At 35.9% G+C, this 21,682-nt stretch overlaps 1 protein-coding gene across 1 annotated transcript in view; it reads right to left on the minus strand.

The window, feature by feature from the left end:
- Positions 1 to 21,682, minus strand: part of CORIN (corin, serine peptidase) — a gene marked incomplete at its 3' end in the record, with an annotated part of 279,389 nt that overhangs the window by 218,582 nt on the left and 39,125 nt on the right. The window contains 1 exon segment of the mRNA XM_081304554.1: positions 6,499 to 6,699. Within this exon segment, the coding sequence (XP_081160680.1) occupies positions 6,499 to 6,699 (201 nt within the window).

A 21,682-nucleotide genomic window follows, 5' to 3' on the forward strand; every position in this document is an offset into this window, starting at 1 on the left:
ACACATTGTTATGAAGATATCCAATATACAGAACAAAGAGAAAATATTAAAAGCTACAAGAGAAAGGAGACAGATTACATTCAGGGGTAAACCAATAAGGTTAACAACGGATTTTTTATCACAGACACTGAAAGCAAGAAGGTCATGGAACAATGTATTTCAAACACTGAAAGACAATGGATGCCAACCAAGAATTCTGTATCCAGCAAAATTAAGCTTCAGGTATGACAACGAAATAAAAATCTTTCATGATAAACAAAAGTTAAAAGAATTTGCAGCCAGAAAACCAGCATGGCAAAGCATTTTGAGCAAAACACTACACGAGGAAGGAATGAAAAGCAATAACTAAAACCATCAGTAGGAAGTGCCTCGGTAAAGACAGAGGGCGAGGGGAAAGATAATCATGGAGAAACAAACTAAATTTTTTTAAAAAAGGATAAATAATCAAACATGGATGGAAGTACAAACCATATATCAATAGTAACTCTGAATGTTAATGGCTTAAACTCTCCAATAAAGCGACATAGGATGGTATCATGGATTAAAAAAACAAATCCAACAACATGCTGCCTCCAGGAGACACATCTGATTGGAAAAGACATACACAGGCTGAAGGTGAAAGGATGGGAAAAAATATACCATGCACACGGTCCTCGTAAGCAAGCAGGGGTGGCCATCCTCATATCAAATAAAATCAACGTGAAGACTAAGTTAATCAAAAGGGTTAAGGAAGGACATTATATACTGTTAAAAGAAACCATTCACCAACAAGACATAACAATTATCAATATTTATGCACCAAATAATGTTGCTGCGACATTCATAAAACAAATTCTCCTCAAGTTCAAGAATCAAATAGACCACAACACAATAATTATGGGTGACTTCAACACACCTCTCTCACCATTGGACAGATCCTCCAAACAAAAGTTGAATAAAGAAACTATAGAACTCAATATCACAATCAATAACCTAGACTTAACTGACATATATAGAATATATCAACCATCATCAAATGGATATACTTTTTTCTCAGAAGCACATGGATCCTTCTCAAAAATAGACCATATATTATGCCATAGGGCAACCTTCAGTAAATATAAAGGGATGGAGATAATACCTTGCATTTTATCTGATCATAATGGAATGAAACTGGAAATCAATGATAAAAGAAGGAAGGAAAAATCCTACATCACATGGAAAATGAACAATATGTTACTGAATGATCAATGGGTTACAGAAGACATAAAGGAGGAAATCAAAAAATTCTTAGAGATAAATGAAAATACAGACACAACATATCGAAATCTATGGGATGCAATGAAAGCAGTTTTGAGAGGAAAATTCATCGCCTGGTGGTCATTCCTCAAAAAAAGAAAAAAACCAACAAATAAATGAGCTCACACTTCATCTCAAAGCCCTAGAAAAGGAAGAGCAAAACAACAGCAAATGTAGCAGAAGGCAAGAAATAATTAAAATCAGAGCAGAAATCAATGAAATTGAAACAAAAGAAACTATTGAAAAAATTAACAAAACTAAAAGTTGGTTCTTCGAAAAAATAAATAAGATCGACAGACCTTTAGCCATGCTAACGAAGAGAAGAAGAGAGAGAACTCAAATTACTAACATACGGGATGAAAAAGGCAATATCACAACAGATGCTACAGAAATACAGAAGACAATTAGAAATTATTTTGAAAACCTATATTCCAATAAAATAGAAGATAGTGAAGACATCGATAAATTTCTTAAGTCATATGATTTGCCCAGACTGAGTCAGGAGGATACACACAATTTGAACAGACCAATATCAATGGATGAAATTGAAGAAGCCATCAAAGGACTACCAACCAAGAAAAGCCCAGGACCGGATGGGTATACAGCGGAGTTTTACAAAACCTTTAAAGAAGAATTAATACCAATACTTTTCAAGATATTTCAGGAAATAGAAAAAGAGGGAGCTCTTCCAAATTCATTCTATGAGGCCAACATCACCCTGATTCCGAAACCAGACAAAGACACCTCAAAGAAAGAAAACTACAGACCAATATCTCTAATGAACCTAGATGCAAAAATCCTCAATAAAATTCTGGCGAATCGAATACAAAAACACATCAAAAAAATTGTGCACCATGATCAAGTAGGATTCATCCCTGGGATGCAAGGATGGTTCAATATACGGAAATCAATAAATGTTATTCACCACATCAATAGACTTAAAGATAAGAACCATATGATCATCTCGATAGACGCAGAGAAAGCATTTGACAAAGTACAGCATCCCTTTATGTTCAAAACATTAGAAAAACTAGGGATAACAGGAACTTACCTTGACATTGTAAAAGCTATCTATGCTAAGCCTCAGGCTAGCATCATTCTGAGTGGACAAAAGTTAAAGGCATTCCCTCTAAAATCTGGAACAAGACAGGGATGCCCTCTATCACCACTTCTATTCAATATAGTTCTCAAAACACTGGCCAGAGCAATTAGACGAAAGAAATTAAAGGCATAAAAATAGGAAAAGAAGAACTTAAATTATCACTATTTGCAGATGACATGATTCTATACATAGAAGACCCAAAAGGGTCTACAAAGAAACTACTAGAACTGATAAATGAATTCAGCAAAGTGGCAGGATATAAAATCAACACGCATAAATCAAAGGCATTTCTGTATATCAGCGACAAAACTTCTGAAACGGAAATGAGGAAAAACACTCCATTCACAATATCCTCAAAAAAAATAAAATACTTGGGAATCAACCTAACAAAAGAGGTGAAAGATTTATACAATGAAAACTACAGAACCCTAAAGAGAGAAGTAGAAGAAGATCTTAGAAGATGGAAAAATGTACCTGTTCATGGATAGGCAGAACTAACATCATCAAAATGGTGATATTACCAAAAGTTCTCTATAGGTTTAATGCAATGCCAATCAAAATCCCAACGGCATTTCTTGTAGAAATAGATAAAGCAATCATGAAATTCATATGGAAAAATAAAAGACCCAGAATAGCAAAAGCAATTCTAAGCAGGAAGTGTGAATCAGGCGGTATAGCGATACCAGATTTCAAACTATATTACAGAGCAATAGTGACAAAAACAGCATGGTACTGGTACCAAAACAGGCGGGTGGACCAATGGTATAGAATAGAGGACACAGAGACTAATCCACAAAGTTACAACTATCTTATATTTGATAAAGGGGCTAAAAGCATGCAATGGAGGAAGGATAGCATCTTCAACAAATGGTGTTGGGAAAACTGGAAATCCATATGCAACAAAATGAAACTGAATCCCTTTCTCTCGCCATGCACAAAAGTTAACTCAAAATGGATCAACTAGCTTGATATCAAATCAGAGACTCTGCGTCTGATAGAAGAAAAAGTTGGCTCCGATCTACATATTGTGGGGTCGGGCTCCAAATTCCTTAATAGGACACCCATAGCACAAGAGTTAATAACAAGAATCAACAAATGGGACTTACTCAAACTAAAAAGTTTTTTCTCAGCAAGAGAAACAATAAGAGAGGTAAAAAGGGAGCCTACATCCTGGGAACAAATTTTTACTCCTCATACTTCAGATAGAGCCCTAATATCCAGAGTATACAAAGAACTCAAAAAATTAGACAATAAGATAACAAATAACCCAATCAACAAATGGGCCAAGGACCTGAACAGACACTTCTCAGAGGAGGATATACAATCAATCAACAAGTACATGAAAAAATGCTCACCATCTCTAGCAGTCAGAGAAATGCAAATCAAAACCACCCTAAGATACCATCTCACTCCAGTAAGATTGGCAGCCACTATGAAGTCAAACAACAACAAGTGCTGGCGAGGATGTGGAGAAAAGGGTACACTTGTACATTGCTGGTGGGACTGCAAATTGGTGCGGCCAATTTGGAAAGCAGTTTGGAGATTCCTGGGAAAGCTGGGAATGGAACCACCATTTGACCCTGCTATTGCCCTTCTCAGACTATTACCTGAAGACCTTAAAATAGCATGCTACAGGGATACTGCCACATCGATGTTCATAGCAGCACAATTCACAATAGCTAGACTGTGGAACCAACCCAGATGCCCTTCAATAGATGAATGGATAAAAAAAATGTGGCATCTATACACAATGGAGTACTATGCAGCAATAAAAAATGACAAAATCATAGAATTTGCAGGGAAATGGATGGCACTAGAGCAGATTATGCCTAGTGAAGCTAGCCAATCCCTAAAAAACAAATACCAAATGTCTTCTTTGATATAATGAGAGCAACTATGAACAGAGCAGGGAGGAAGAGCAGGAAGAAAAGATTAACATTAAACAGAGACATGAGATGGGAGGGAAAGGGAGAGAAAAGGGAAATTGCATGGAAATGAAGGAAGACCCTCATTGCTATACAAAATTACATATAAGAGGTTGTGAGGGGAATGGGAAAATAAACAAGGAGAGAAATGAATTACAGTAGATGGGGTAGAGAGAGAAGATGGGAGGGGAGGGGAGGGGGGATTGTAGGGGATAGGAAAGGCAGCAGAATATAACAATTACTAATAGGGCATTATGTAAAATTGTGGATGTGTAACCAACGTGATTCTGCAATTTGCATTTGGGGTAAAATTGGGGGTTCATAACCCACTTCAGTCTAATGTGTGAAATATAATATGTCAAGAGCTTTGTAATGTTGTGAATAACCAATAAAAAAAAGAAAAAAAAGAAAATATTCAAACACAACCTTGAAAACTGTTAAAAGCTGTATAATCACAGCCTGACACTATTTCTGAAATGTATAAAAAAATATTAAATCCATTGCAGTAAATAAGTTTAGTTAATATAGACAATACACTAAGAGTTTATATGGATAGACAGTAAAACTCAATGCGGTCAAGTGCATTAACGACACAGAATGACACATGTTCAAAGGTTCCAGCCTTTCTCCATTTAATCATTCCAATTTCACATGGATTTCCTCTACATATCAAATTATTCTCATATTCTCAAGCAATGTTCCAGCCACAGGACAAGAAAATGATCAAAAAAACTTCTAACTTTCAAACTGAGTAAAAACTGCCATTTGTTTCTTTACTCTTTAGGGTATGTGTTTGTCAATCTTATTTGAATTTTCAAACTACAGACACATCCACTTAGTAAAAGAAAATAGCAATAGCTGTAATTGCGGCCACACTAACTGTACTTATTTTTATTTAAATTGCTTCTGTACTTCTGGTGTAAAACACTGTCCTTAAGAATAATGAAGTGTGTAAGACATGAACAAAATATAAAACCTCAAAATTAAACTCATGAGAAGAATAAATTTCACTTGGCATAATCCTGGTTTGCAATATACAGCCCAGTTATAAACATGTCTCCATATGAATCACTGGTGAACAATCAGCATAAGAAATATTTCATATGTAGAGGTGCTCTGTGAAACAATGGACTCCAAACAGCCTGTCTTTTTTGAGCTGGAGAAATAGAATAATCCTGCTTTTCCTCAAACACCAGCACACATGAACTGTGATAGCAAAAAGTCAAACTAATCCCTCCCTTCCTTGTTCAGAATAAAAATAAATATTCTGTCTGAGACTTAAGTTGTACTATCCCTCTGTGGATATTCATGAAAGAGAGAGGAAAGAAAATAATCATGGATGAGCGACCTTGGTTTACTTTTCAATCACATAACCTTGTTTAAGAAAGTAAAAAATAAGAGGCACACCAACTGTGGGAAAAGGTCCTATTATTTTTTATTAGTTCTGATTGAATCAGAACTGAAGCTTTTGGGCACTTTCCACACAAATCCACTCCCATCAAGCATTCTAGAAGTAGAGAAGCTAACTTTACTAAAGACCTGAGGTCTATTTAGGAATAGAGTCATCTCACTGGCCCTGGGTCCACACTGTCGTTTCTCTCTCTCCCTCCGCTCCTCCTGGAATAGCTAACAAATCCCTCCCTCTGTCCTCATGCACATGCTATTTTTCTCAAGGTGTGACTATTTGTCAGTCACCAACATGTAAAATAAATTGCACAGTCAATGAAAGAGGGAAAAAGGGAAATCAACATACAGAGAACACATGGACACCTCAAAAACAAGTGGGGGAACAGCTATTTGACCTCCTGTTATGGAAATTGAACTATTTGACCTCCTGTTATGGAATGAGGATTCCTCCAGCAAGGAATCAACCACAAAATAAGTCACTTATTTACTAACTTAATTATCTCAAAAAGTAATTTTAAAATAGAAGCTTCCATTTTTAGGTTGGGACAAGTCACATAAATTTATCTCAGAAATGCTGAATGACATTAATACATTTTCTGTTCTGCACAGCTGAGCTGCCGGCATTTCATGGTTAAGAACAGGGAACTGAGGAGGCTTACCAGATGAATGGAATTTCACTTGTGAGACCAGTGCACAACCAAACTCAGAGCATCAACAGCTACAAAACTTATCTGAGGGTTTCACAGACATGAAAGGCCACTTAATATTCAGAACCTTCAGACTTACTTGTGTTCCTGTGATTTTGATCTCCGGGGAGAGAAGCATCCATAGTCCAGGCTGGAATGTGTTGGTTGGGATGTACAGTAGGTACCATCGTGCTCTCATTATAAATTGTATTTATCAGAATAACATCAGGCACCTGAACTTCACCATCAGTAACCATAGGTTCACTTCCATTTGATTTAACATAGGTCTTTTTTAATGTTCCTGCAGGGGAGAAAATATATTTTAAAACACTAATGGAAGTATTTATTCTAAAAAAATCAAAGCCATGCAATTCACAATAGACTTTATGGAATCATCCCAGGAATCCATCAATAGATGAATGAATAAAGAAAATGTGTTGTATATACACAACAAAGTTCTACTCAGCCATAAAAAAAGAATGGAATTGTGTTCTTTGCTGACAAGTGGATGGAAACCGGAGACCATCATGCTAAGTAAAATAAGCCAGACTCTCAATGTCAAAGGTTGAATGTCTTCTCTCAAAAATGGAAGGTAGAGAAAACAAAGAAAGTTTTTTTTGGTTTTTTTTTTTTTTTAAAAAAAAGCAATCTCACAAAGAGAGAAGGGAGAACAGTAGAGAAGAAAGAGGATCCTAGGGAAGGGAAGAGGGGAGGGAAAGGGGAAGTACCAGGAAATTAAATCTACCACATTATGCTATGGGTACGTATGAATATATCACAATGAATTCCACCTTTATGTAGAATTCTAATGTATCAATTTAAACAAATAAAAAAGGAAGAACAGTAAGTACATGAAGGAGATGGGGAGGTATGGGAGGGAAAGGGAAATGCAATGGAATAAATTATGTGATGTGCATATATTAACATGTCATAATGAACCTCACTATTATGTTTAACTAGGATGCACTAATAAAAACATAATTAAAAAACAAAAATGCTAGAGCTACCTCCCCATGTATCCTTCTACCCAAGCAAACACAAAGAGCAAGACAGTCACTGCAGCTTCCTCCTGCCTTCATGAGGACCATGAGTAGAGGTTCTATCGCACCTCAAGTGACACTACTCATATGGAAGCTATGGTTTTATTGAGAACTCAGGTTTAGAGAGAGAGTCTCCCATCTAGGCCAGCTGGTGCCCAAAGAATTTAGGACAATTCCCCCTCATCTGGGATGCACCACAGATGAACCATAGTAACTCTCACAGTGCTTCCTTCCTGCTTTCTCAGCTTCTCAGGTCCACCCATGACTATATGCTACTGTGACCTAGTACTGTGACACACTCACCTATGTCCACACTGCACCTGCCACTAAAGGACACAACAATGCCTGCTCGTTTTCAGCCTTATATTTTCTCATAGTTGGCACTAAATTTCAGGGAGCTAGCCTTAAAAGAAACGTGAAACGAATAGGGCTCAGATATTTATCAAGACTTATGTCATGGAGACAAACAAACAAAAAACCTCTCATTACAACACAAAAAAACAAATTAAAGGAGAAAGTAAATTATTCTCATCTTTGAACTGAAGCTATAAAATATAATTATCTGAAATAAAAAATAATCATTAAACTAATATTACCAACTGGTCACTTTCTCAAGGTTTCCACCTATGAGTCAACAAAATAAAGACCCACAACTAAGATTATTGAGAATCACCTAACTTTGTCTTTAGGCAGGAACGTTTCAAAACTATGAAAGAGCTCATGCATTTTTAATATTTTTATTTTTTATTTTTAGTTATGCCTGACAATAGAATGTATTTTTGCAGAATATATATACATAAAATATAACTTACATATTTTAACTCAGTCAAAATAGACAGCGGATTGTATTTCCATAATATAGCACTGTAGCTGAGAATGTCAATGAAAATAAATGAATGTGATATTGACCCATTCATATACACCCAAGGGAGATTTTTTCCCCCTAAAAACATTCACAGTCAATGCTTTAATTGGCTCTCATTTTTCTAAGTAGTCCCATGGACCATTAAAAGCAAAAGAAATATAAATAAAATATTTAATATCTGTCTATGGAAAAAATTTCTCTACATGTGCTTGACCCTTGGAAAACATTAACTCCAAATCAAAATAGAAAAGCAGCTGTTTTCTAGCTAACTATGGTCAACAGTTTCATCTGCCAAAGGATTCTAAATAAAACGCTGGGCACAAAAGCTGAGTCCCGACCATCAGATGCAGGTGACACTCTTTAAACTCCATGATTGTGAGTAAAAAGCAAATGGAGAAGGTGAAACTAAGAAATCACTTAATTGTTTTTGATTTTCAAATTTCCTAGAACTTATCTTAAATAAAAATTAATAGATGTAATAGGCTTGGTTACTAAACAAAATAAATTTTATTCATTCAGAAAAATTTACTAATCAATTCCATATAATTTTATTTTCTTCCATTTTTCAATTTCTCTCTTCTTTGCTTATTTTAGCATAAAAATATTTCTCAAATAACGTGATATTTCTGCTAATGTGGCTCTCATGAATATTTAAAGCCTATCAAAATGACTTATGCTAAACATGAGTAGGCATCCAAGTCTGTCTCCTACTTTTAACAAATGCCAATTCCTCACGTTTGTACCCCTGAGTAACTCTCTTAAGATGAGTTCTTATCATATGAAATATTTCAACAGCTGTTCTTATAATAACTGGCCTTCTTAGTAGTCTTGCCCTCATCTTTTTAGCTCAGTCACAGTGATTAAAGTGTTAATAACATTTGTTTACCTTAAGAAATCCTTTCAAACACTGACTTTTTTAGAAAACACTGACTTTCGTAACAACTTTTTTTTAAAAAAGAAAAGGCAGTTTCCTTGCTCATAAGCTTTATGTATCAAAGCTATTTGGCAGGATTGATGAAAGGATAATATATGACAGTTGCCATAGCTAATGTTCTTAAAGTATATTTTGGGAGGGACATGTTTTCAACAGCCTGAACTCAAAAAATAAATAAATAAAAGCATGAGCTCCCTGAGAAATTTGGGGGTTTTTTTGTTGTTGTTTTTTGAAAAAAAATGTGACATTCATTTCTTTTGCATTTCATATCAGGTATATTCGTATCAGTGACCTAGATTCTTACAAGCTGCCCAGGTTCTTAAAATTGCTTTTCCTTTTTGACATAAGTAACAGACTGAAACACCCTTTTACATATAGAGGTTCCCAGCTCCCGTTAATATTTCTTGGGTTTTGGGGAGATTGAGCTTTGGGTCTGGTAATCTGTAGTTTCTATTTATTATTTCTCACCAAACTCTCCACCTCCCTCAAATCTTTCCACCTATGGCCATTCCTGTCTTCCTTTTTATGTAACTCAAAATGGAGTATATTCCCTCTTCAACTCCGCTGTTGAATGTGAGCCTTCTACTGAAGATTGGGGAGTTAATGGTTGGACAGTCAGTGTACAAGCAATAGTGCTGCAGCTGAGGAGCAGATAGTTTACAACCACACACTGCTCTTTAAAAAAAAAAGTTGAGGTCATTTCTTTTGTGTGTCTTATTCACTTATTTTTAAAATTTTTTATTTATTTTTAATTAATTTTTTATTTATATATGATAGCGGAATGCATTACAATTCTTATTACACATATAGAGCAAAATTTTTCATATCTCTGGTTGTATACAAAGTATATTCACACCAATTCATGTCTTCACTTTGGATAATGATGTCCATCACATCCCACCATTATTTCTAACCCCATGCCTCATCCCTTCCCCTCCCACCCCTGTATCCTATCTAGAGTTTGGAAAAATTTGTTTTTAAGCATCTCTGGATACTGACCAACTCCTGACATCATCTATTATGCTTTTTTTTTTTTTTTTTGGTACCAGGAATTGAACTCAGGGGCACTTGATCACTGAGCCACATCCCCAGCCCTATTTTGTATTTTATTTAGAGACAGGGTCTTGCTGAGTTGCTAGGACCTTCATAAGTTGCTGAGGCTGGCTTTGAACTCCAGATCCTCTTCTCTCAACCTCCTAAATCACTAGAATTACAGGCGTGTGCTACCACACCTAGCTTATGATTTTCTTAAACACAAAAACTAAAATTCAATAAGACTAAACACTATCAACCTGCACCCATGATAAGCTATGTGAAAATGGTGAGAGCTATTAGCCCAGAATAAAGTGTTCATTCTTCTAATGTGACGACATCCTTTTCTATATTCCTATATGTATGGCACTGTGGTTAAGAGTACAAGTCCTGCTGCCTGATCACCTGGATTTAAATTCCATCTCTACCATTTACCAGCCCTGAAACTTTAGGTAAACCCTCAACTGCCATGAAATAAAGAAGATAAAAGTACTTCCCACCTGGGGCTAGCTAGTTACATCTATATATCTGTATCTATGTACAACTATAAAATATATATGTATTCAAGACATTATATAAATACTTGATATGGATCTTGGCACATAGTAATTTCTTAATAACTGTTAGTCATTACTACATAATGATAGTAGTATTAGTAAAATTGTCTTCCTTAGGACTGCTAAAGTACTCTTAAATAAATAGTAATATCCTTTTATTGTAAGTGCATCCCTGTATCATAAAATAGCTAATTTTCAAAAGTGAATCACTTAATCCACTTTTAGAATAAGATAATCATGTCTCTTTTATGCCAAGTTATTAGTAGAAGGCCAATTATATCAAGATTGTAGGGCTAAAGAGTGTTTTAGCTCTTTAACAAAAACAATTTAAAGTCTATAATTCTAATAATAGCTAACTATAGCAAACCCTTACAATGAATATTGGGCACTACAGTAGGCAGAAATATGCTCCCCCAGAAATGTCCATGTTCTAATTCCCAGGACCTGTGAATATGTTATTTTACACACTTTACATGCCAAAAGGAATATTGTAGATGCAATTAAATTTAGGATATTGAGATGGGGAAATTATCCTGCATTATTGATCTAAGCCCAAAGTAACCACATGGGTCTTTATAAGCAGAAGATGGAGATGAGGGACTATGTGTCTGAACCATAAAGTATGAGACTTAATGGAACATGTTTTAAAGATGTAAAGTCACAAGGCAAGCAATGCAGGAAACCTCTAGAAGCTAGAACAAGCAAGGAAATGGATTGTCCACTAGAACCTCCAAAAGGTACACATTCATTTTCACCCAGAGAAACCTATTTTAGACTTTGATCTTCAAAACTATAATATGATAAATCTGTCTTTTAAACTACCAAGTTTGTGGTAATTTATTACAGCAGCAACAAGGAAACTTATACAGGCTGCTAAGCACCTTCTCTACAGGCATCAACTGAATTGACCTTCCAACTATCCTATGAAACAGGTAGTATAATCAATCTCTCCTTACAGAGTTTTAGAGAGAAAGCATCTGAAGTTTATGAAGGGTAATTAACTTGCCCAAGAATTGAGTTGGGACATAACACATACAGATACATTGAAACGCACTTCTTACTCTGGAACGAAGTATATAGTTTTTTAAAAACATCAACTACTATATGCTTAAAGAATTAATCTTCATCTGATGTGGCTTTAAAATTAATTCCTTATCTTTGTATCCTTAGCCATGTGTCCCACTTTTACTTTGCATTGCTTATGTGCCAGGAATTCACACTTGCTCTCTGCTGAGAATGCCAAATTTAGTAAAAGGTGCTAGCCATCAAGATTAAAAAAATACAAGCCACGCTGTGGGTGCTTTGAGAATGATGTGCATATGACAATCTGGTGGGAAAAAGTAGAGAAGTAGTCATCGTTCCATTTGAGAAATTTGGGAAAGCTTTCTTAAAGGAGAGTATCCTTGCTATGAATCTTGTAAAATAATTGCAGATTTTCGAGGTTTGAGCAAAATATTTGTGGGGAAAGGAGGGAGGAAAAAAGTAGGGAGTGCAATACTTTCTAGATAGAACAAAAAGCAAAAGATATAGAAAATCCTATCAGCAAGTAATTAAACATGGATATCCCACTGGGAACCCTAAGACAAAAAGCTGGAGAGGTAGTGGAAGCTAGATATGAAAAATGGGTCTTGTTCAGGGTTTGGAATTGATCTTGTACCAAAGCACTTTTGAGGTGTCTTAAGTGGGGTGGAGCATTATTAGAAATATCCCTGTGGCAGCAGGATGGGGATTGAAAGGAGTCAAGTCCAAAGGAAAGATAGAAGCCTATTGTAATAGTTCAAATGAGAAAAGAGGAAAACCTTGCCCCAGGGAAAGGCAGTGAGGACAAAGAGCATTTGGGAGAGATCTTTCAGAAGCAAAAACCATAGGGACATGAGGAGAAGGGTCAAAGGACCTTTCAGGATTTCTGGTTTGAATGGATTAAATAAGGCACTCCCATCTGTGATAAATGTGTGCATCATTAGTGCAGTACTAATTAGTAGATATTTCAATTTTCTCCCATTCTGGTGGAACCTATGCAGGGTTTGTACTCTGGCCTCTTGAGTGGGGCCTTGCAATGGATTCAAAGTAATAAGCAAAACTTATAATTTCTAGATGGAGACATTAATCCCTGATGCAAGACCCTCCAGAGCTTTGGCACAATAGCTGCAAAGGTTCAGGATGGGGGCTGGTCCATGCATTTGGTCCCTGAAGGACCTAAAGCAGCACATACTCATGCACTTTGCAAAGGACCTATAGCGTAAGTGAGAAATGAACATTGGCTCTTTTTAAACCACTGGTGTTTGGGGATTTTCTATTGTTATTATTATACAGCAGAGCCTAGACAATCCTGACTGATGCAGTAGACACTAGGGAATGAAAAATAGATCTGTAGATGCTTATTTTTGTTGCTAATGTTATATATTCGTTGAGTTTAAAATGTCTGTGAAACATTTAAGGAGACAAAAGCCCAAATCTGGAGCAAGCTAAAGATTTCCTCCAGAATGCCTCGCCAGACCCGCTATAAAGCTGCCCATCCCCACTGCACTCTTGGCGCACACACTGCTAATACTGCAGCAATAGGCACCCGGTGGAATTATCGGTTTTATGCATGTCTGTGTTTCCAGCCCACAACAGACTGTCTAGTGCCAGCACAGGCCTCAGTAATTATTTGTTGAATTTATGAATGATGAATGAAGTGATGGGAATAGATGGCATTGTCATGAGCAGTATGGGTTTTAAGTGAGGAAAGCTTAGGACAGACAGACACCCTGACTGACATTCAATGGGTATGCCAAGAAATACGAACTCAAGGAAACAAAGAAAGAGCAGCCAGAGAGATAAAAGAAACACCAGAAGGGGGAAAAAAATGAAGGCAAAATTAACGAGCAATTCAAAAAGCAAGGAGTGATCAACATGGAGCAAGCTAGTTGGATAGCACACTTGGAGAGAAGGCAGCATGGCCGGTGCCAAGGGACAAAGAACATGCTCATCAAAAATGGATGTAAACAGAGAGAAAGCATAGCTTCCTCATTTCAGCCTTGTTCCAATACACATTGTTGGGAGTCGCCCTGGCTCCAAAGACTAACTTCCCCATCCCCCAAGAAGAGCCGTCCAATGGTGAGCCCTGCTGGCTCACCTGATCCTTACCCACCAATCAGACTAGCCCTGCTGGCTCACCTGATCCTTACCCACCAATCAGACTAGCCCTGCTGGCTCACCTGATCCTTACCCACCAATCAGAAAGCACCCCATGCCAACTGTCAAACTACCCCCGCTCTATAAATATGCAGAGCTGTTCCTCAATAAATGGGCATTTTTTTTTATCCCACGGCAAGCCTTGATTGTTCTTTCACACATTGATTTCAAATGTAGTATATTGGATAAAAAAAAAAATCTTGGGTGGCTTTGGTGAGAAGGGTTAGTGGTATAGAAAGAAGAGAAAGAGTATGAAGAGATTGCAATGGGATGAGGACAGAGTGAGTGCAGGTATCTGGGAGGGATCTTGCTGTCTGGACTCTGCCTCTCATACAATCTCCCAGGTAATGCTGATGCTGTTGGTCCATGGACCATGCTTTGTGGACAAAGCTTTAGATTAATATTTCAAAAGACTTGAAACACAATATGTAACTTCAGTTTAGGAGTTTAATAAGAAATACTCTCCCCATGTTGATGAATCTGCACCAAAAAGCCAGAGTTATTATAGAAGAATCTGAAAACTTAAATAAGTAATATGGAATAAGAGGTCATGAAAGATCACAGAGAATCTTATGTATTTTGGTGTGAGTAAATAAGGACCTGAAAGGTTTTCCACTTTAAAATGATATTCAAAATAAAACATAACAAGTTAAGAAGTTTTTAATAATTCCAAATTATAAAAACCATAAGCTATTAAGAAATTTGCTAAGAGAAAAACTATTTAGGTTCAATTATCTTGCATTTTTTGTGGAAGGAAAGTAAATTTTTAAGAAAGGAATAGTTCTCTTGAGTTGAAGAGAAAAAAATAAACTATCATATTTTTCATACTTTCTACACCACTAAAATATTCCTTCATTTCATGACAAAAATTCAAAATTAATAAGCCACACATGGGTCTTTTACAGTATTAATAAAACTAGAAAGACAACCTCTTTCCATTCTTCATGAGCTCATGGAAAGAACAAAGAAAATTTATTTTACATGTGGATGAGTGATGAGACTTTGAAACCAAGTCTTCAACGGAAGGAAGGAAGGAAGGAAGGAAGGAAGGAAGGAAGGAAGGAAGGAAGGAGCATTCTAATGAAACTTTTGGACCACAGCCTTGGTGAAATTTGAATTGAGATGAATAATAGTTTCATTTGAAAAAAAAAGTCAATTAAGACCCTTTCCCATACATTTGTAGGACTACATGCCACATACTCCACCCACTTCATCCCATTCTCCACACAGTTGACAAAGACACTGTTTAAAAGTCCCAACCAGCCAGGCTTGTGGCACATGCCTGTGATCCCAGTAGCTCAGGAGCCTCAGGTAGGAGGATCACAAGTTCAAAGCCAGCCTCAGCAATTTAACAAGGCCCTAAGCAACTCAGCAAAAGCCTGTCTCAAAATAAAAAATAAAAATGAGGATATGACTCAGTAGCTAAGCACCCCTAGGTTTAATTCCTGCTATCTAAAAAAAAAAAAAAAAAAAAAAAAAAAAAAAAAAAAAAAAAAAAAACCCCTCCCAACTAGGAATCATTGCCAAGGTCAACATCAACATCAAAAAACCTTTTTACCCTCTGTTTTCTTCTAGGCATTTTATGGTTTCAGGTGTTGATTCTAGTCCTCAATCCATTTTGATTTTATTTTTGTATATTATGTATAACCAGAGTTCAGTTTTTTGCATGTAGATAGTCAGTTTTCCCAACACCATCTTTTTGAGAGACTAACCAACTTCCATTGTGTATTCTTGGCACTCTGAAACCCCCTGTTGAAGTTCAAGTGACAGTAGATATGACAGGAGTTATATGAAGAACCCCAACAACCCAAAAACAATAAAACAATCTAAATTTTAAAAATAATTCAAGAATAGACATTTTTCCAAAGACATAAAAATGACCACCAGATAAATAAAAATATCACTTCACATCACTAATTATCAGGGAAATGCAAGTCAAAATTGTGATAAAACATCATCTTGCACCTGTTAGAATGAGTATTATATTTTAAAAAGATTACAAATGTTAGTGAGAATACAAAGAAAAATGAATCTTGTATACTATTGGTGGGAATATAAATTGGTGTGGTCACTATGGAAAACAGGATAGAGGTTTCTCAAAAAATTAAAAGTGGGATCACCATATGATCCATTAATCCCACATCCAGCTATATATGCAAAAGAACTGGAATCAGGTTCTCATGTCTAAACTCCTACATTCATCGCAGCTTTATTCTCAACAGCCTAGACAGAACAAAATGCCCACCAACATATGAATGGATAAATAAAAATGTGGTAAACACATGCAATGGAATATCATTCAGCCTTAAAAAAAGAAAAAAGAAAAAGAAAACCCTAACATTTGTGACAACACTGAGGAAATTTGATGGCATTATCTCACTTATGAAATAAGCCAGAACACAGGACAAACACTATACAATCCCACTTATATAAAGAATCTAAAATAGTGAAAATCACTGAAGCACAGACTAGAATGGAGTGTTCCAGGGACTGAGGAGACAGTGACACAGGGAGGTTTGTATTGGCCAAAGAGTAGGAAGTTCCAGCTACGCAGGGTTAGTGAGTCCAGGTGACCTGTGTATAGCATAGTGCCTATCGTTAACAACGTTGTGTTGTCTGCTTGAAAATTTGCCAAGAGGTTAGATCTTATGTTAAGTATTCATAACACAAGAAATTAGTGAATTAATAAGCAAAAAATATGGGAGAAAACTTGCAAGTGATGAGTACATTCATGGCATAGATTATGGTGAAGTTTTCACAGGTGAATACTTATCTCTAGAGATCAAACTGCTTACATTACATAAATAGTTTTGGGGTGTTAATCACACCTGAAAAATTTTATAATAAATCAATAAACAAATAAATACCCCAACCACACCCTGTCCCGCCCTTACTCCAACATCCTCACTATCAATTTCATGCCTAAGGTGCCATGATATTATGATATTGGACAAATTATATTATTATTTTGTGCACATATATGAACATGTAACAACAAATCCCACCATTATGTACAACTTTACTGTTCTAATAAAAAATGAATTAAAAAATAAAGAGTCATTTCCTCCAGGAAGCATTCCTCACTCAGCCCAGTTTCAGTTCTCACCATAAGCTCACATAGCAGTGTGATCATGCTGAATGCCTTCCTCCCTTGGAGAACTGTGCAGTCCCTGAAGGGAGGCTTTATTGAATGCTGGGCTCAATGCCTGGGCTCAATGTGTTACACAGAACAGGCACTCAAAAAAAGTTCATTAAAGGAATGAACAGCATCAACTTATAGCTACCACTTTCTTTCTTTTAAATGTTGCTCTTCATATCAAAATGATTTTACTTTAAACATCACATGATAATATGTTTATGTTTTACCATTTATTTATAGGCTACATCTATACACAATACATTATTGTATTGTAATATATATTTTATATACAACACATTAAATTCAGGGCAGGCACCAGTTCAGTCCCCATGGCATAAGCTGACGTACAGTCAGGTGATAGCAATTCAAACTGCTCTAAGCTTAGTTCTTATAAGAAATGACTTGGTCAATGAAAGTCAGGCTCAGTTCTAAGCATAAAAGTCAAGTAAAACTTGCTATCACATTGAAAATCCAAAAGTCAGGCAGTTTTATTTCCTCCTAGCTTTTTTATGGGCGATTATAATATACTGGCTGTGAGGTTATGTGTTTGTGGATTACAGAATGAATACAACAATGAATCACAGTACAAAGTTTTAATTTTTATAGATAGAGTTAAAATGAGACAGACATATATTAATCAGTTGTTATTTGACTATAATAAGACTATTGAAAGAATCATCTAAAAATAATTATTCATAAGCAGATAAAAACAAATTCTTTACCTTCATAATAAACTTTATAATTGAAAAAATATATTTTCACAAAAATTTCATTTGATTTTCACAAGAATTCTGTAAAATGATGGAATCATTTCCCAACTTAAAGAGAAGGAGAAGCCTCTTATCTGAAGTCACATGTCAGTAAATGAAGACCAACAGCATAAACCTAGACCTTCTAATACCAAGCCACACATTTCTTCTGTGTCATGTGTCCCATCACCATTTCAGTCACCAAGGAAATAGTGAACTTTCTTCCTTTTCTACTTCCCTTTCAACTCCTTTTCAAAAACCTGATTCCTTACTTTACAGTCCAAATCTTTGGAAGCCTACAGACAATTTGAATACCTGTCAAGTTTAGAAATATGAAACTAAACCAAACTTTTGTAGCTCCAGTTGAGGGGTTAGCGTCAGAAACAATGTGATGCTTCTGTCTTCTGGACCCTGCTACGACAATATTATTCAAAATTCTCAACGCTCATCTTGAGAAATCTTTACCATCTTGATTTTATGCAAGGGACAAGCCAAAACAGATGAATTGCAGACACATATTCCATCTGTTTATAAGGCTTTCATCATCTTTTCCTAATCAATAATCCTCTCATCATTATCTCTGCCTTTTCAAAGCACGAACTCCTGCTATTTTGTACACAATTGGCATCTCAGGACCCCTTAGCATCCCTCATGTGCCCAGGAGAGAACATAGGGTGACAAACTCAAAACAAACAGGATATTTTTTAAAGTAAGAAGAATTTAATGAGGTTTTTAAAGCACAGATATAAAATGTTCATATTCTTCAATATAACAATAAACATCTGGGTTATAAAATAAGAAATTATTCTTTGGACAGATATTACTTCAATATGGCTATATCAAATCATTTGGTAAAGAATTTATAAAAAGAATGCCTTAAAGATGCATGTGGAAACTCTCTTACTTTCTAAACTTTACCTAAGTATAAACAAAATAGTATTTAGGCCCTGGTTACAAATTAGTAGTCTTTCTAATCCTATATACAAGCAATATGAAATCCCATTCTGGATACATACTCAAGAAAAATAAAAATGTATGTCCATACAGAACTATATGAATATTTATAGCAGGATAATGGATAACTCATAATAGCCAGGAAATGAAAATAACCTAAATGTACATCAATTTAGGAGTGGATTTAAAAAAACAAAAAGCATTACATCCATACAAAGGAATATTATTCTGCCATCAAAAGGAATGGAGTGTTGATACATACTACCACTTATATGAAACTTAAAAACATTACATGAAGTTAAAGAAGCCAGTCACAAAAAGACCAAATATGGGGGCCTGGGGTTGTGGCTCAATGGTAGAGCACTTGCCTAGCACATGCAAGGCACTGGGTTTGATCCTCAGTACCACATAAAAATAAATATATACAATAAAGGTATTGTGTCCAACTACAACTAAAAAATAAATATTAAAAAAAGACCACATATGGTCATATGAAATGTGTAGAAGAAGGAAATTTATAGACAGAAAAGAGGTCAGTGGCAGTTTACGCAAGGACCAGGGGGTGAGGAAAGAGGAGTTTCTTTATGAGGTCATGAAAATGTTCTACAGATGTCTGAATATACTAGAAACCACTGAACTGTATACTTCAAATGGTTGAATTGTGTAATATATATATATATATATATATATATATATATATATATATATGTATATATATATATATTATATTTCGAAAAGCTGTAGTTTTAAAAAATTTAGTGAGTAAAAACGACCCACAGAAAGCACTGGTAGCATCCCTTCTCTGTTCAGAAGCTTCTAAACACTACGGCACTTAAAAACGTCCTAGAGGTTTTTAGCATAAGACATGAGAATGAAAGAAAATGTTCTTCAGAGTTTGTGGTAGTGTCATGACAATTCAACATTTAAAGAGGACAGTGGTATGTCTGAGAAAACTACTACCAGATACATCCTCCCAGAGATTACAAGTACAAACATGGAATGAAATTTTTTAAAGTGACAACCATGAAGTACTAGAGAGGGAAGAAAGGCCAAGTCTGGAGGGGAGCTGACTCCAGGAAGAAAGGAAGAGCAGAGGTGTGTTTCAGGCTGTTTACCGCCATTAGCCTGGGAGCAGACCACTTGGCACTACAGAGGGAGAGGCCAGGAAAACTCATTGGACAACCTCATGAGACAGCCCAGTCTTCCTGGGCGGAGGCACTTTTTCTATCCTCCTTCTTAGTCACCCAATTCGTCTTACCTCCCTTTACTTATGTGAAATCCAGTATTCCCAGATTCCTTTCTTTCTTCTCTGACCATTCTTCCTTTATCTCTTGTTCCCTCCTTTCTTTGTTTACCCCTGAAGTACTGACATTCTCCAAAGCTTTGCCCCTCACATTTTAATCAATAGGTTTTCTCTTACAGATTCCTGCAGCGTTCACCACCACTGAGACTCCCAAGTTCTTAACTGCCTCTAAGGTTCCCTCCCTGGATGCCTCTCACTTCAGACCTCAACAGTGGGGTGTGAGCTAAATTCCAATAAGCCAAAATCATGGTCACAGTTTCTCTTTGAATTCCCTTAGGAAGCAACATGTTGGAACTCTTATGTCCTCCATTTCTTAGCCTCGCCTGTCGAATTTATTCAGGATAAATGCACTTACACTGATTCCACTGTATTTGCTTGTCCCACAATGTCTGTAAGTCCAACCCAAACCTCCAACATGCCTTCCATCCACCTGTATCAGATTTCTCCACCTTTACGTCCTACACTTGCAGATGACACTAAAAATCAATCTGGCTACCCATGCCAGAAATTCAGGAGTCAGCTTTGACTTTTCCCCTTCCCTTGCTCCAAACCCAGCGAATCTTTATTTATGTTGTTTTAAATCTACCAATTCCTTATTTCAAACTTTCATCACCTTTTACTTAGATCATAGCTAGAGACCCCACTGGGCTCTCTGCCTTCTATCCAGTTCTACCACCTTTTTCAAATGCAAATATGATCAGATTTCTCCTCTTAGAAACATCCTCCAATTGTTACTCACCACCCATGACAGTGATTTTTCAGCAGTTTTGCAGCAAATAAATACAGTCTGCCCTCCATATCCATGGGTTCTGCATCCTCAGATTCAAACAACCGTCAATGGAAAATACTAAGGGGAAAACTGCATCTGTACTGAACACACACAAACTTTTAAAAATTCTTATTCCCTAATAATATGGTTCAATCTCTAGTTATATATATATATATATATATATATATATATATATATATATATTCACACACACACATATACACGTATATGCATGTATTTGTATTTGTATACATACAGATATAAATAAATATATATATATATGCATATATATATGTGTGTGTATATATATATATATATATGTATACATATACCATTTTACACAAGGGACTTGATCATTTGTGGGTTTTGGTGTTCAAGGGAAGTCTTGAAACCAATTCTCCAAGGATACCAAAGCTCAACTGTATTATTTTCATATAAATAACATGTAAGATTTTAATATCAGGGCCGGGGATGTAACTCAGTGGTAGAGCACTTTCCTTGCATGTGTGAGGCCCTGGGTTTGATCCTCAGCACCACATATAAAATAAATAAATAAACAAAAATAAAGCTATTGTGTCCATTTAAAAAAAAGATCCTAATATCTACAAATAAATAGGAGCTTTATTTTGCTGACATTAATGTCTTACACATTCAATAAATGAGAAAATAAACCAATCAATGAGAAAATAATGGGTAGTTTTTATGAAATAAGAATAAAAAATCATTAGTAGTGGAATTAGATCAGCATCATTCTGCCATATATTT

The sequence above is a fragment of the Spermophilus citellus genome, assembly GCF_964194105.1.
Source record: "Spermophilus citellus genome assembly, chromosome: 8".
NCBI lineage: Eukaryota > Metazoa > Chordata > Mammalia > Rodentia > Sciuridae > Spermophilus > Spermophilus citellus.